General features: G+C 48.5%; 1 protein-coding gene across 1 annotated transcript in view; it reads left to right on the top strand.

The window, feature by feature from the left end:
- Positions 1 to 3,125, top strand: part of LOC144155618 (uncharacterized) — a 10,384-nt gene extending 7,259 nt beyond the window's left edge. The window contains exons 2-3 of the mRNA XM_077687211.1: positions 1,813 to 1,972; positions 2,927 to 3,125. Of these exons, the coding sequence (XP_077543337.1) occupies positions 1,813 to 1,972; positions 2,927 to 3,027 (261 nt within the window). The 3' untranslated portion in view covers positions 3,028 to 3,125. The remainder of the gene's footprint in view (positions 1 to 1,812; positions 1,973 to 2,926) is intronic.
- The last annotated feature ends 12,500 nt before the right edge of the window (positions 3,126 to 15,625 follow it).

Raw genomic sequence — 15,625 nt, forward strand, 5'->3', positions numbered from 1 at the left:
ATTTGATGTATAGCACTCGTGCAGTAAACGTCCCCCAAACTTCCACAATATCTCACGTCTAGCAATTGCATTTCTTAGATGGATAGATGGAAAAGCATTCGCATATGTGTGGTCGTGCTGCTGACTGCTGTGCTTGTTGTCCCAGCGCAAAAAAATGCTTCTGGCTCTCTAGTTTTGCGCTGTACGGTAAAGGTTTCAGTTGATTTTATTTCCTTAGTACCTATATTGACTTCGCTGACTCTTCTCCCGCCTTCAAGTGGCATTAGGTTTTCCTACTAACGTAAAGTCAGCGAAGCGTCGCATGTGCACTTGTGCAGCGGTTGCGTGGAGCGACCCGCACTCGGAGCTTGATAGGGTGTACAAACTAACAAAGTAAAGAAAGGCACATTCTTCCATTCACAAACGTGTTGTGGCTTAGTTTCAACTGAGCGAGCAAATTGCGACGACCCGTCGGCGGCCGGCAGACTAAACGCTGGGCCGTCTGGCTCGGTCGGAAGGTCGGCGAGCCATGCAGTAGCGCAGCCAATTGCCAGCTCATCCCCTCCTGACGTCACATGGAAACGCCACAGAAAATGGGCGAGGGTGCAGAGAGGAGGACAGCAATTTCGAATTGATTTTTCTACTAAATAAATTCGCATAAACGAGCTCAGAGTGGTCGAAACACCCGCCGCGGTGGCTCAGTGGCTAAGGCGTTGCGCTGCTGAGCACGAGGTCGCGGGTTCGATTCCCGGCCGCGGCGGCCGCTTTTCTGATGGAGGCGAAAAGCAAAAACGCCCGTGTGTACGAGATTTCGGCGCACGATAAAGATCCCCAGGTGGTCAAAATTAATCCGGAGCCCTCCACTACGGCGCGCCTCATCGCCTGCGTTGCGTCGGCGCATTAAACCCCACGATCAATCAATCAGGGTGGTCGAAACATGGCCTATGGACTTTGGACTACAATTTGCGGGAGTAATCCCGCAATGTTTACAAATCACTTCAGTGTCCCTTTAACAAGTTTTTTTCGAATCCTAAAAGGCACAGCCTTGCTTGTGTTGCAGGGTGCAAAACTCGGCTGTCAATTTTCTGGAATGAAGTGAAAATTGCAAAATTGTGACAACGTGAAAATGTTCATGTTGGAAGAGTGGCAAGTCAACACCACTTGTCCCCCCATTACAGGAGAGGGAGTGGGGGACAGTTGAGGGGATATGTCAGTCTCCTTGGGGAACTATCTAACTGTTCAGGGGCAAATGAGAAGTCTTCATTTTCAGTCTTATTGGCGTTACCAGTGACCAGTAGGGTTAACTTCTTTTTCCTTGTACCATGGCACAGGTTCTTTGGCAGTAAGTATTTGGACACACAGTTTTGTGGAGCTTCTGTTAGAAGTAATCCATAGGCGTGTACGCCCTGATGGGAGACAGCATTGGGGAGTCGTGGACAAGACACAGTTAACGGGGACAGCGGCATTTAATTAAATTAGGGTCATCCATAGAAGCTGATCATTGACTCATGTTTGGCCACTTCTCGGAGCAAGTGAGGAATAAAGCCAAATAATGCTGGGAAAGTGTGCTAGAGCATGTAAAAAATTTTAACCAATTTGTGTTCTGTGACCTGAATCAAAAGTGATGTTGTACGGGAAGAAAATTGTGTCACTGGGCATAAGAAATGGCGTGCTTTTTGTGGCCGCAGGGAACCGTATGGGCATTCCAAGTGCATTCATTTCAAAACCAATCCTTGGCACGTAGCCAAGTCTCCCAGGCTGAAACAAATGGTCCCAGGAATGGCCCAGCTGAGCAATGTGTTTGTCAAATCTATAGGCATGCAATAGAGGTAGAGCAGCGTCGTGAAATCAGTTACGAATGTGCCCTTTGTGGTTTCTTGTGCAAAACCTAATGTCCCGGACCAGTGGATCGTGTCGGGCTCCGAGGACAACAGCGTGTACATCTGGAACCTGCAGACCAAGGAGGTGATGCAGAAGCTGCAGGGGCACACTGGTGGGTGCTCACTTGCTTTTTTCTTTGCGGGGGTCGCTGTGGGCATGGTTGCTGCATGGTTCCTACTAAATGCAAAGGTCTTCATCCCGAAAGGTCCTCCCGCATGAAGACACAGTTTTAAATGGCCGTGCTCCGTCTGCCTACAGGAAGCGGCTCCCGCCACCAGGCTTCACAGATGTGCCTGTGTGGCGCTACAATACGAGGGCACAGTCACTTATTCTGAGAAACAGCATGAACAGGCAGGACAGAGTGTCGCGTCTCTTCCGACTAGTCCGTTTCCCAAGATAGGTGATGTGATGTTGTCTTCTCCCGTAAAAGCCGGTGTCACCACTTAGGTGTGGTCTAAAAGCCTGTTTGGATCTACATCAAGCTGTCTACAAGTCGAACCACTGTACAGGCCGCCACCCCGTTGCGAGTAGCCCTTTCCAAGGAAGGGTCATATGACGAAGTGAACCGGCCATACTGTTTCGCCCAATAACAGAGCAAAAAACATGACTCAAGGGGAGGAGAGGACACAAACATGGTGCTGCTCCTTTTCTCGTGTAATGTTCTTTTGTGCTGTTATTGAGTGTCATGTACCAGCTCGCCCAATAATCCATTCTGGAAGTACCACTCGTGAGCACCTGGTGGGGCCGTACATGGGGAGTGACAGGCAGGATTTTGCCAAGCACCTCCTACGGGTGTTGCTAATGTTGTGTCAACCAGGAACTCTGCCTTGGTGTAGTAGCGCATGGGATTAACAGAGCCTTGATGTGCTTTTTGGTATTAGCTGGTGCAATTGAAATGGGATACCGTTGTCTATGTGCGTGTAGGTTTTTACAGCGAAGCTGTTTGTCTTTAGTTAGTGGGGCTCTTTCGTGCACATGTGTGCATAGAAAAACTCTCGCAGGGTTGCGTGTGTGGTAAAAGAGGAGCATTACCAGGAAGCAGTAACGGGGTCGTATTTGCACGCAGATGTGGTCCTGTGCACTGCGTGCCACCCCACGGAGAACATCATCGCCTCAGCCGCCTTGGAGAACGACAAGACCATCAAGCTGTGGCGCAGCGACACCTAGGGTCGCTTCCCCTCCCCCACGCCGTGTTCATTTGATGACTGTATAAAATGCACGAGTATTGCGTGCCACTCATTAATAAAGGATGCTGACTGAACAAAGCTCCTCCTGTGGCGCACACTCCCTGCGGGTGCCCTCTTCGCACTGCCACGGTAAATTTCTTAACTGTGTCAACGGCGTATACCTGTTGATGAATGTCCGAGCGGAGTGGTTGAGAAGGTTGAGTGAATACCATCTGCTTGTGGAAATCGTATCACGCTCCAAGGTGCTGGCTCAAAGCCACGCCATATAAGTGGAATCACGTTAAACCGTACCCGCATAAGGCGTAGTTTCTTTTTATACATAGTTAAGCCAAATTCCCGACTTGGTTACCCTTTAACCTAATGCATTCGGATAAACGGTAGTGCTGGTTAGTACGTACGGTTTAACGAGGTTTTACTACATGTGAGAAAAGGTAACAGCGCAGATTTAGAAAAGCCAGTTCTCAAATCGCAGTGGCTGGAGAATGTAGCTCTTGCTTTGTCCACTAAGACAAATTTAACTACCGCAAAGTTATAGAACACCCACCCAAATTACTGACATTGCATACCAGTATGCAGGAGTAGTGGGTCAAGTGCCCAAAACTGCGAAAGGTGGCCGTGTTTGACGCATCAGCATGCATGTGTGTTCATTTTCTCAGCTGTCGCCACTGAATAACACCTAACCTGGTGTTGTTGAATGGTATCGTGATGACGAAGAGGAAAGCGGAGGAGGAGAAAGAATTGCGCTGCTGAGCACGAGGTCGCGGGTTCGATTCCCGGCCGCGGCGGCCGCTTTTCTGATGGAGGCGAAAAGCAAAAACACCCGTGTGTACGAGATTTCGGCGCACGATAAAGATCCCCAGGTGGTCAAAATTAATCCGGAGCCCTCCACTACGGCGCACCTCATCGCCTGCGTTGCGTCGGCGCGTTAAAACCCTACAATCAATCAATCAATCAGGAGGAGAAAGAAGACGTTGAGAATCGGAGGGCAGCGCAGCGCACTCGCTGTTAGTGATGAAGTCGTAAGGTTCTGCGGCCTGTCGACCGGACGGCCAGAACCACAGTGTCCTGCGTCTGTCGACCGGACAGTCGGGCACCACGTCCGCACCCTCCACAAGAGGCCGAGGAAGCATCGTGCCGCAGCTCTCTGCATCCGCTGCTTCACCTGACAACACAGATGTCCCCATTTCACCTCTGCAACCACAGCCAGACTTGTTGAATCGTAAGACTGCATCCATTCCACTTTGTTTATTGGTTACGAATTGGACTGTTCCGTTGTCCGCATCATTTCTGTCACCTGAACCTTTCAATCGTCCCCTGTATCCGTTTGTGTTGTGCCTCCCGGCATCTTTATTGTCAGTCATAAATGTTTTTCCTCGCATAGTTACGAACCGTGCCGCAGTCTCTGATCTGTACGTCCGAGTACCTCGTCTGGAGTCCTCGAAACCTCATAACATCACAAAGTGGCGTCCGCGACAGGACTCGAGAAAGCTACATCAAAGCTGCAAAAGGTCAAAGCTGCATTTTGACCAAACCTGTATCTCCCAGATGAAATCGGACAAATACCCTCTCGTTGGTTCCAAGTCTGGTTACCTTATTTTCACACATTAACCCAACCATGCGTGCAGCCTGCTTCCCCATGTTGTGCCACGAGAAAAGAATAATGTTATTCCCACATGTTGGCTGCGCCTGTGACCCCGTTATGCAACCTTTACGGCATAAAAATGCCATGCCATGCTAATTCTGATAACGATTTGACGTGCCGGTACGATGGTTATGAAACTTTTTTTTTATCCACACATTACCAATGGGGAAAATGCAGGCAGAGGACCATATTGTTAAATGCCAAAGCATACCTACTGAGCTGATTCTTGCATATAGCTGCTGGGTTGTCGGAAGCAACCCTCCCGCTTGTGCCAGGAGCGGCTTCTGTTATCGTATTCAACGCTTCACCGCTGTATCTGACCTTTGAACAGTAAGTGCGTTCACAGTAGGCGGGTCTCAGTGTGTGCGAGTTGGTTACTGAAGCAGTGAAACATGTTAAAACAGTGCGGTAAAGATGAGACTAAAAGAAGATGAGCAGGACAAGCACTGGTCCTGGGTGTTTTCATAATGTGGTGTAGTAAGAGTGAAGGTGAAATAGCCCCGTAAAGGGAACGGATTGAAGGTAAGCCGAACTTGTGCCTCCTACAACTCTTCCAAGAATCACTTGCCCCGCAATGCCCACCTGCCTTGCAGCACGTGGTCTTGCACAAAGGAAGAGCTCGAGGCAAAAGAAAACGAATCAGAAATTCATCCTGAGAGATAGACTGCGTGCAGCCAAGGCCACGAACGCATGTACGGCAATTGCTGTGATGTGTCCTGCATCGATGCGGCTTGCTACGCAGACAACAGAAGCATGGTTGCAGTAGCTTCATCTCGGAGTAATGCGCACCCATCCGGAAGGACACCGAAGAACTCTCCATCGCCTTGGCCCTCACCCAATCCTCCAGTAAAGTAGTACAGATTCACAAGCAGCTTGCCGAAGTTTCCTGTTGGGGAGGGTGGCCACAACAACACTGCGGGTTCTTCAATGCTACCATCATATTCACCCAGTACATCATGTAGACGTCTACACATCCCTAGGTAACGGCCCACAACTTCGTCCATCAACAAGCTCGCGAACTGAGTCACCGAGCCCTAGAAATTACTGCATCCCCCACACCACTTCTACCTATCAAGGCATTACCCAGTTTTACTGGGCCAGCAGGCAAAAATTCCTCTGCCCTCACCCCACCCCTGGCAAAAATCAGGAAATCACACTCACACTCAATCACAACTTTCATACACCCACCCAGACAGAATGCATTCATTTTTTCCCACACAGTACTGCTGTATGCAAATTTTGTCCACAGTTATGTACCTTCCAAGTAGCGTAGCCCTCTAGCAGCGGCCACCCGAACCAGGCTTGGGGGATCCTGGCCTCCGCGGTCGGCTGCCGGCGGCGTGGGGGGATGGAAGAACACGCACCCTTTTATAGCGTGAGCTACACTGGTGGAGGTTGAGCAGTTTCTCATGGCTCCTGGAGAGTCGTGCTGTGTATGCGCGAGGAGCAGTGACGTCACACGGCGCACAGAACGTTGCTCGCTGCCCGGCGTCTTTCACACACTCCACGCGCCCAGCGTCTTAGCCAACCTTCGTTCTGCACGTGGCGGCCCGGTCCACTTGATGGGTGTCGAACCGATAGAGAGAGAGAGAGAAAACTTTATTTTGAACAGATGGGTTGCGTCGTAACAACACCGGCTTCGAGGCAAGGAGAACCCCGGGCAAGGACACATCGGCTACAGTCGCTGCTGGATCAGAGTTGGGTTTGGCCAAGTATCGGGTGTCTGATTTATTGGGTTTACGTTGACGTACATCTGTGTGAACGCATAGGCTTTTGCCATGTCTATTTTTTCTCCCGGCCAGGGGTCTTCTCCCTGGTCGGCTAGTCTCTCGGCACAGGACTTACCCCTGGACGCCTTTCTGAGGAATGGTGTGACGGCCGTTCCTGTGGCTATGGTCCCTACGAATGGCGGAGCGATCCGGCTTAAAAATTTCAAAACTATTCAGAGGGACCTGCAAGGGGCGAGTGAGCACTTCATGAATGTGAAGGAGGTGAGACCATACGGGAAGGGCGGAATCGTCTGCAAATCTTCGGATAAGGCCTGCTTAATCGATCTTCTGAAGTGCTCGACCTTCGCATCGTTCCCGGTGAGTCCTTTCGTCCCCTCCCACCTTACCTGCACAAAAGGAATATAGTCCGAGGTGTAGACACGGAGATCTCGCCCAGCGAGCTCCTTGAGCAGTATCGGGATGCCGGGGTAATCTCGGTGTACCGTTGCTCCCGTGTAGTGGAGAGTACCACTATTCCAACAGAATTGGTGATCGCAACCTTCGCGGGTACATCGTGCCCATCGGAAATCAAAGTCTGGCCTCATCTACAGGGTAGAACCGTTGTCCCCCCGACCTCGTCAATGCCGGAACTGCTGGCGCTTCGGACACAGCGCAGGGTCATGCAAGTCAGCATCCCGCTGCTGCAATTGCGGGGGCGAGCATTTGGCTAGCCAATGTACCGCAGACGACTTCTCCTGTTGCCTTTATGGAGCGTCTCACACTGCTGATTATTCCAACTGCCCGGCCCGCTCTTCTGAAATCAGTATCCTTGAAGTTCTTGAAAAGCGCCGTTGCTCTCGCAAGGAGGCGTTGCTCTCGCAAGGAGGCGGTAGCGATAGTTATAGAGAGAACGCATGGATATGCAGGTGCGGCTGCCCGCCAGGCACCATCCAACGAGGCTTCCCTTGCAAAAGCGATAGCACTTGCTCTCAAAGAAGTGCCACCGGAGGTTTCACGGAATATGGTTGCGTCTGTAACGGAGCAGGTGTCCAATCTTTTGGCAGCGCAAACACATCAAATTGCGCAGGCACTCTCTCTGCCCGTGGCTCCCTTCCGGCAGCAGGGTTGCTTGCAATCCTCATCCCCGCCTCCCAGGGATCAAGAGCCGAGCCCCAGGATTCATCGGTGCGAGCTGTCGATCTGGCAAGGAATCCTTCCTCAGCGAGCGCTCTCCAGAATGTGACTTCAAAGGAGACAGTAGGCCCAAACTCTACTCCGATGGCGACTGTCCAGGTTTCGGCACCTTCTATTTCTGTGACTTCCCAAGGTCAGCCTTCCTCTACAGATCTCTGCCCATTCAACGAGACCGAAATGGAACTTGACATTTCCATTGAGTCGCCAAGGCGCCCGGTAGCACAGAATGTTGCCCGAACATTTCCACGACGTTTCCCCTTAACGTTGCCAAAACGTGGCTAATGTCCGCTTTTTTTAACGTTAGTGCAATGTTTCCCAGAAACATTGCGTCAACATTATATTAGCATTGCTCCAACATGGGGGCAACGTTTGAAGGGTGCTGTTCTAATGTTTGGATAACGTTATTTCTGACGTTCGCCAACGTTGCTCCACTCTTGAAGCAACCTTCCAGCCACGTGCGGGACACATTTGAACAACGTTTATGAGACGTTTTCTTATGACGTTTTAGCAACTTTCAACCTACATTTTCGCAACGTGCATACCACATTTAAGCATGTCCCTGTACCATTCAGACGTTGTGATAACATTGCTACAATCTTGCAGCAACTTTAGATATACACTTTTAACATGCAGTTAGCATACAAAGAACGTTGCTTCAACGTTCAAGCAATGTTTTTATGAAGTTTCAATAACATTGCTACAATTTTGTGGTAACTTTCCAGCTATATTTTTACAACGTGCGGGTAACATTTCGAAACCGTTGCTTTAATGTTCAAGCGATGCTTCCTACAACGTTACCGCGACTTTACAGATACGTTTTTTTACCACGAGGGCCGCATCCGCGCACTGTTGATATGACGTTCAAGCAATGTTTCTCTTACGAAGCAACAATATTTCAGCAATGTACAGGTAACTTACAGTTACATGTATCTAATATACATGCAACAATAACTAGATGAAAATAATAGAAGTTAACTTTTTCTAGAGAGACGATATTGTTGACTGCATGATAAGCGAGCAGTTCAAACCTCGTCCGCATAAACTCCTGAAAGGTATAAACCGGCATTTTAGACCTGTATATTCATACATTTGATCCCTACACTGACCAACACACACAATTAAGGCAGTCCGGCAAAATAAAAAACTAAGAAATGGCAGAATTTTAAAGCAAGGAACATGCAGCTAGCGTAAATAACAACACTGAGACTCTTTAAAATGAAAGGACATGTGCTTTTTATTTTACCATTAACAATCGAGCCAAATACGCATTCTGTTAAAGCCTTGAATTTCGCAAGTACGCTGTTTCAGACGATGTCTTCGTTTTCCTCCTCCGGGGCTCGCTTGTTCTTCTGCGCCTTAACGAGTCAATTTGATGACATACTTGACAGCCATGAACCCAGTAGCACGTAGGGTTGTTACTGCGACGCTTAATTCTGCGAAATGAACAAAAGCTGTAGTTTAGGAGAAGTTGCAAATTTGTTACAGCATAGACAATGTCTCACCTCTCAGAACACCAGGACTTTTGGTATACAATATGGCCTCATTGATTTTCTTGTACTGGCAGTTCAATTGAGATTTGACAGCCACTCCTGGGAAACAAACAAAAGGGCATTGTTGTAACACATAGGGTGCTCAAAAGCTCACCTGCACTTTGGATGATGTTTGCTGCCAGACGAGCTAGCTTATTCCCGTGTCAATTTTGTGGTGCTGGTAAATCTTAAGGCATTTCTGAAAACAAAACAGAGTCAGAAGGGGTGCAGAAAACTGAAGTGAAGCAAATTTTAGCTAATAGAGAAAACCTTACCTTTAGGAATGAATACAGCAAAACAGGCCGCTTCACTTTCCATTTTGTCTTGCTTGTTTAACTTTTTCTAATGCCTGTGTGGACACGCACATCGCATGAGTGGGTTTAGCTCAAGCATCCCTGGAAAACAGAAAAGGATAAAAATACTTAATTATATAAATTACCTTACAGAAATTTCTTTACAGGTCAATTCAGTAATTAACTGAAAAGTCTTCAGACAGCGTGCAAGAGAATTTTCAATGAACAAGAGAAGCCCGCAAGGAACAAAATGAGAAAATAGGCAATTGTCAAGAATGGAAACATTACACAACTAAGACAAAATTACGTACAACGGCGTATTTTCTTAGTTGCCTTATTTTACCTTTTGCTCTCGAAAAAATGTGCTTAAAGGGGCCCTGAAAGGCGTTTTGAGCATACTAAATAGACTAGCGCAATCGTTAGATTGGGTCGTCAACATCATCTGTGCCAAGTATTACTCTTTTACGCGCAGCGGAAAGCTCACACTTCTGTTGCAAAGTTTGTCGCTTTTTTCTCACCCTTCCCTTCGTGTTTTTGGACGCCGCCATCTTCACATGTCTACGTCACCGATTCCCAGATGTTCGTCATGAGCTAGACATCCTGCTATTGGGCGGATTTTTCACGCACTTCCGGCAAAAAGATGAGTCGTCTGCTCAGCGTCGGCTCGCCGGCTGATCTGCCAGCGGAGTGCCGGAGTGCTTGGACATTTTACGACAAACGAAACAAGTGTAAACAAACGCTTAACCGTTTGTATTGAATGCAATAGGGCCATAACACGACATGGATATTATCTTACTTGAGTACTTACCATAAAGAAAGCGTTGAAGCCTCGTGGCACTTCTTTCTTTGAATCGCAGAGAACGCCCTGAGCCGAATGCCCGGGTTTGACGCATACATTTTATTCAACTTCCAAACAATCCAGAGATGCGTTTCAAACGAACACAACGTCACAACATGCGTTGCAAGTCCAAACCGCGATTGACAGACGATGGGTTGCCTCCTCCTGCCCCTCGTAAATTTCGGCACTCACCTCGCGCGTGGTTTGTGGGGATGAACAGCAAGTCACTTAATTCTGGCGCACAAGCCGAGATGGCTTTCAGCCACGCACACTGCACATACCCCATGCGAGGTTGAGCCGTACGCTGCTCGAGAAAGATAATCCAGACCATAGGAAGCACTATCCACCCGCAGAAGCACAACGTCGCATTTCATCGCGAAACAAAGGCGTCCACAACACACACACCATCGCCTCCTGTAATGCCAAACGCATCTCGCACTTCCAAATGGGAGTGAGTAGTATGCCTGCAGTGCCCACATGTCGCGAGGTGGGGCCCCGAGCTGAACCAGGACCACGCAACCGTAACTGACTTCGAGAGCGGTTTGTGCTTTGTTGCCACGGCAACCGATGTTTGATATTGTCAAAGAAATGGCGCTCGCTCTAGCGCTAGAAAGCTCAGAGCCGTGCCGGAGCATGTTTTGCCAACGTTGCCGCTCTCCACCACGCGTCGCCCCAAGCTGAACTGGCGTTTTGTGCACAGGTTCTGTATCGGTTTAAAATGTCTTTTTCACATGCCGCCGACAGGGATTACCACCACCACAAAATAAGACCCGGCACCAACGGGACCACATCTGATACGGCGCTTTTTGGATAAACAGTGCGCTGTGCATCTAAGGGAGCGAGCGCACGATACCCCCGTGCGGCTGCGAGTTCGCCGCCGATAAAAAGTCACGTGCCGCCGATAGCAACTCCAGCAAGTACACCGCGAAAGGGCAAGGCCAGGCCGCCGCACACATGCGGCCAGATTTTTCGTTCGCGTTTCCAGCCTTGAGCGGAGTGCGGGATTCATGGTGTCAACAAAGCTTGCCCGTAGCAGACGGCAGTGTGATCAGCACAATAGTGGAAGTACGTCACCGGCGAGGAGGGCAGCATCATGGGAGGGAAGGCTCGCTCGCCGTCAACAGCGGAGAGTAAGTTGAAAGGAGGAGGAAACGCGGCGCGACGATAATGCGCGGTTTTTGATTTACGATTTCTTAGCTAATACTCATCGCTTTAACAAAACTATTGCGGGAGGAGATTGCTAATACATTGCTTTATTTGGTTACATGTACATCCACGCATCAGCGGAGGGTATTTCAGGACCCCTTTAAAACTGGCCTTGAGCTGCTTTCTTTTTTTTTTTTTTGCGTATGCCATTTTCTTTATAATTATAAGCATCCGACGTAGACCAGCTTTTCACATGGAAAGTTTGTGAATGCTACAAAGACGTCAGGCGTTGTTTTACATCGTAAGACAGTTAGCATAACCAGATAACATATGGCTTAACTGCAACGCTAATTGTGTTCTGGAACAGCATGCCGCTGAAACTCACGTGAAATTAAATATAACAAGGTTAAATTTATGAGTTATATTTTTCGCGCACGACAGCAGCTTTGGCGAGAAGTAAATTAAAATCCAATCGTACGTATCAAGGTTCTTGCAGAACCTACACTCGATTTCAGCATCATAACAAAAGATGTACCACCTGATTTAAACATGTTCCACGTTTTACAACCGTACGCATTCGCAAAAGCAAGAAGGATGCTTAGAAGCTAGACGGGAGGGCAGTCTTGTTCCCGCTCTTTTACGAAGTAAACTGCGTTCGAAAGAACGAGGCGAGCTCAGAAAATCGAGCGCTTACCTTCACTGGTCGGTTGCTATGAACTTTCCGGCTCACTAATATTCGCCGTAACATGCGGCCACACAACAGAATTTCGTACATGGTTCCTTCTCCATTCCGTTTGATTGTCAGGGTGGCTGCTCACAGGTGGCTGCTCGTTTCTGCAAAAGCGCGCGCTTTTCGTTCACTGTCCCCAATCTAATGCACCAGCCACGGCTGTCAGGCGCAGAGAGAGAGGAACAGGAGGGGTCCGCTCTGCAAGGAACGCGCGCACGTGTGCACGTGTGAGAGGAGGGTAGGGCGTTGGCCAAGGACGTGCGTTGTCTTTTTTGTTGTTGTTGTTTTTCTTTTCGGCCCTCCCCAACTTCGCGCCGCGGCTGCTAAAACTTCCTTTGCGACACACTCTTGAAGGGACGGGGCGACGACGAAAACAAAAAATAAGGCATGCAGGGAGAAAGGAACGCGCGAGACGTCGTGCCTCTCCCAGCACCCCGCCTTTTTCTGAGAACTCCTGGCGCCCTGTATTTCGTTTCGCGCCAAGCAGAACGCGACAAGTGTTCGATGCATTGGAGCCTCTTACGAATAAACATTACAACAGGAAAAATCTGAAGATAGTGTGTGCGATGCTATTGGAACGGAACAAAAGCAAAAATGGGGAAGTTAGTTTTCAGGTTACTTGGAATTGATGTTCGTTTGTATAATGAGAAAAGATCCTTGAAATATGCCAATGAGCTTTTGTACAAGCAGTATCTGGAAAATGGGTGTCAGGGTTAGGTGTTTGTTTTGTTTTATTGTTACAATATGCATGATGGTGCTCTACTTTGGCGCTCGAGGTAGGTGAAGTGTCTATGGGGAAGTTGAAATATAAGACATGCCCACTTCATGTTGTTTATTTCAAACAAGGGTGCAAGGTGTGGACTAGTCTGAACGTTCGCTGATCAGAGGGAAGTGACTAAATTTCACACGAAGGGGGCAATTTAAAGAACATGAACTTTGGGTTTGAATCCGTCTCATGAATCAAGTGTCATTGCTGCGGCAATTGGAAGGAAAACACATACGATTGTAATTAGCTGGCGACATGTATGGCTTGCACTCCCCAGTATGATGCACAAAATTTTTTATAGCTTGCATATAAAATTTCCCCAGTAAATTAATTTTTTCAAACAATTATGAGGACCCAGCAACAAGGAAATGTTTGAGCCTTCTATCTAGATTATTTTTGTCTCGTGATATACAGGCGGCGCCATAAAAACAAGGCTGCGTCTGCTGCAACCCGGGGCTTCCGAGCCGATTCCCCCCGAACTGGCTGCTGCGCCCCACGGAAGTGACGTACGTCAACAAAAAAATTGCGTAATTGCAATACATTGCAATTACTTCAATAGTATTGCATATATTTTTGGCAGTGACACACTAATATTACAGTATCAAGATTTATCTTTAGCCTGAGTTTATTGTCTTTTAATATGACGTCACCTAGTCACCGTGACGTCATGGACATGCTTTTTTCTCTGCGAAACTCTAGTTTGTTATTGTTTTTGACACTCGCGTAGAAGAAGTTGTGTAAACAAAGCACTTTTTATAGATTTACCACGGGTTTTACGGATGACCTACGGACGAGCGGCATGGAGAAGAGGCCGAATTCTATCGAAGAGCGAATTTTGGCCCCGTATTGGCATACGTACGGGTAGAGTTCACTCTAGTACGGGCAGTACGGGCTTGTCTGTTCCGAGTTTGTTCATTCCGGCCTTCCGGCTTCGCGCGGTGCCGAGGCAAGCAAGAATGTTACGAGCGTCGCCGTTGTGTGGAGTCGCTCACGAGCGGTGCGGTGCTGCGTTGTGTTTTCGTTTCATATGAGGTGTTCAGCTCCAAGCCTGTGTCACCGCGCTTGTATCTTCTGCAGTAATTCACAGTCTTCAAAGTCCGATGACTATTCGTGGCAGCAACGCGAAGTGCTGGTCAGCGCTTGCGCAGAGCGCAATGTTTTCATATCAAATACGTACGTATCAGAACCAAATGTTGCCCCAAAATGTGCAGTAAAGTACGAAGCACCGTGTTGCCTTCAAAACGTGACCGATGTGTGTGGTGCGTCATAGTTTTCCAGAGGTTTGTTTGTGTGAAGCTGCTGGCGCCGAAGTCATCGATGCTATCATCACAATCGTTGTTATACACGGTGTTGTGTCGGTATCACAACGCGAGGCAAATACTTTGATACTGCTCCGTACTCGACTTGCAAGTGTCCAGATTCGTGTCGCTGCGGGAGTGTATACGTGAATAATCTAGAGCATCAGCTAGCAATGGTGCGTCGCAGTGACAGCGAGTTCGTTCGCTTCAACTTGCCGTGATCCCTGTCGTTACAAGCGTGGCCAAAAAATGCGCCGGATATCTGTCGTGAGTTACTGTGGCATTTTCCGTGTGTGTTGTGTTCGTGTGCTTCAAAATTTACGATGTCGCCAAACGTACAGTGGTGATATCGCTAAGGGTGAACACGGGAGCGCGTGGCCGCCGGTGCTATCAGAGCAGCCTAGCGTGCCCAGCGCGAACCATCACGCATGCGCTGTGCGGGCAGAGCGATATTTTGCTTTCAGCGCGCGCATCGCGTCATCGGAGCGTCTGCTCATCGTCTGCTATGTTGCGTCTCGTCTGCTAATGCTACCTTGCTTTGATCCACGATTCCTGAATTCTTGCATGAAAACGCCCAAATATAAAAAGGTAAAGGATGATAGTTTTCTCCCGTATATTGAATGAATGTCGTAGCGCCTGCGCGCCCCCTTTGAGTGAACACCTTCGAAGCCTTGAATTGCGTGCTTCTATATATGTGCATTTAAAATACTTTTTGTGTGCACTTGCAAAAATTACGTGCTGTTAAAATCTGCTTGATCTTTTGATTGAGTCTGTTTGAAACAAGTGCGCGAGTTACGCTGCTGTGCCGAAACCATTGTATTGGAGCTGAAGAACGAATTACCGCTTACACGAAAACATTTTTCATGTGGATTCTAGTTTCCACTCATTCATACAGTGGCTGATAGCTCCAGCGCTACACGCGCGATAAACATAGCAGACGACGCGCAGACGCTCCGATGACGCAGTGCGCGCGCTGAAAGCATAGTCTCGCTCGGCACGCACAGCGCATGCGTGGTGCTTCGCGCTGGGCACGGTAGGCTGCTCTGATAGTACCGGCGGCCACGCGCTCCCGTGTTCACCCTTAGCGAGATCACCACTGTACGTGATCGTGCCCATTTATGACAGGCTAGGTGATGCGTCAGAGGCTTCAGCAATAACAGATGCTACGTGCTGTGTTGAACTGTTATATCTACATTCTAAGCATACCATCTAGGTGACTCTGCGTAGTTGTTGTTTCTATTTGCTCTAACCTCAGTTGCCTTGTTCATCTTTTTTGCAGGGTATTTTTATTTACGTGTGCACGCAGCCTATTAGCACTATATCAACCTTACTTACCTGTACATGCCATAACTCTCTTTGTAATCACGTGTGCATGTGCTACGTGTTACCATGTAGTATTTCGTCAGCTACTGTGCATGCTAGCAAAGATTGTT

The sequence above is a fragment of the Haemaphysalis longicornis genome, unplaced genomic scaffold (genome assembly GCF_048455015.1).
Source record: "Haemaphysalis longicornis isolate Haplotype H1 unplaced genomic scaffold, Haemaphysalis longicornis Haplotype H1 scaffold_1, whole genome shotgun sequence".
In the NCBI taxonomy this organism is placed as follows: domain Eukaryota; kingdom Metazoa; phylum Arthropoda; class Arachnida; order Ixodida; family Ixodidae; genus Haemaphysalis; species Haemaphysalis longicornis.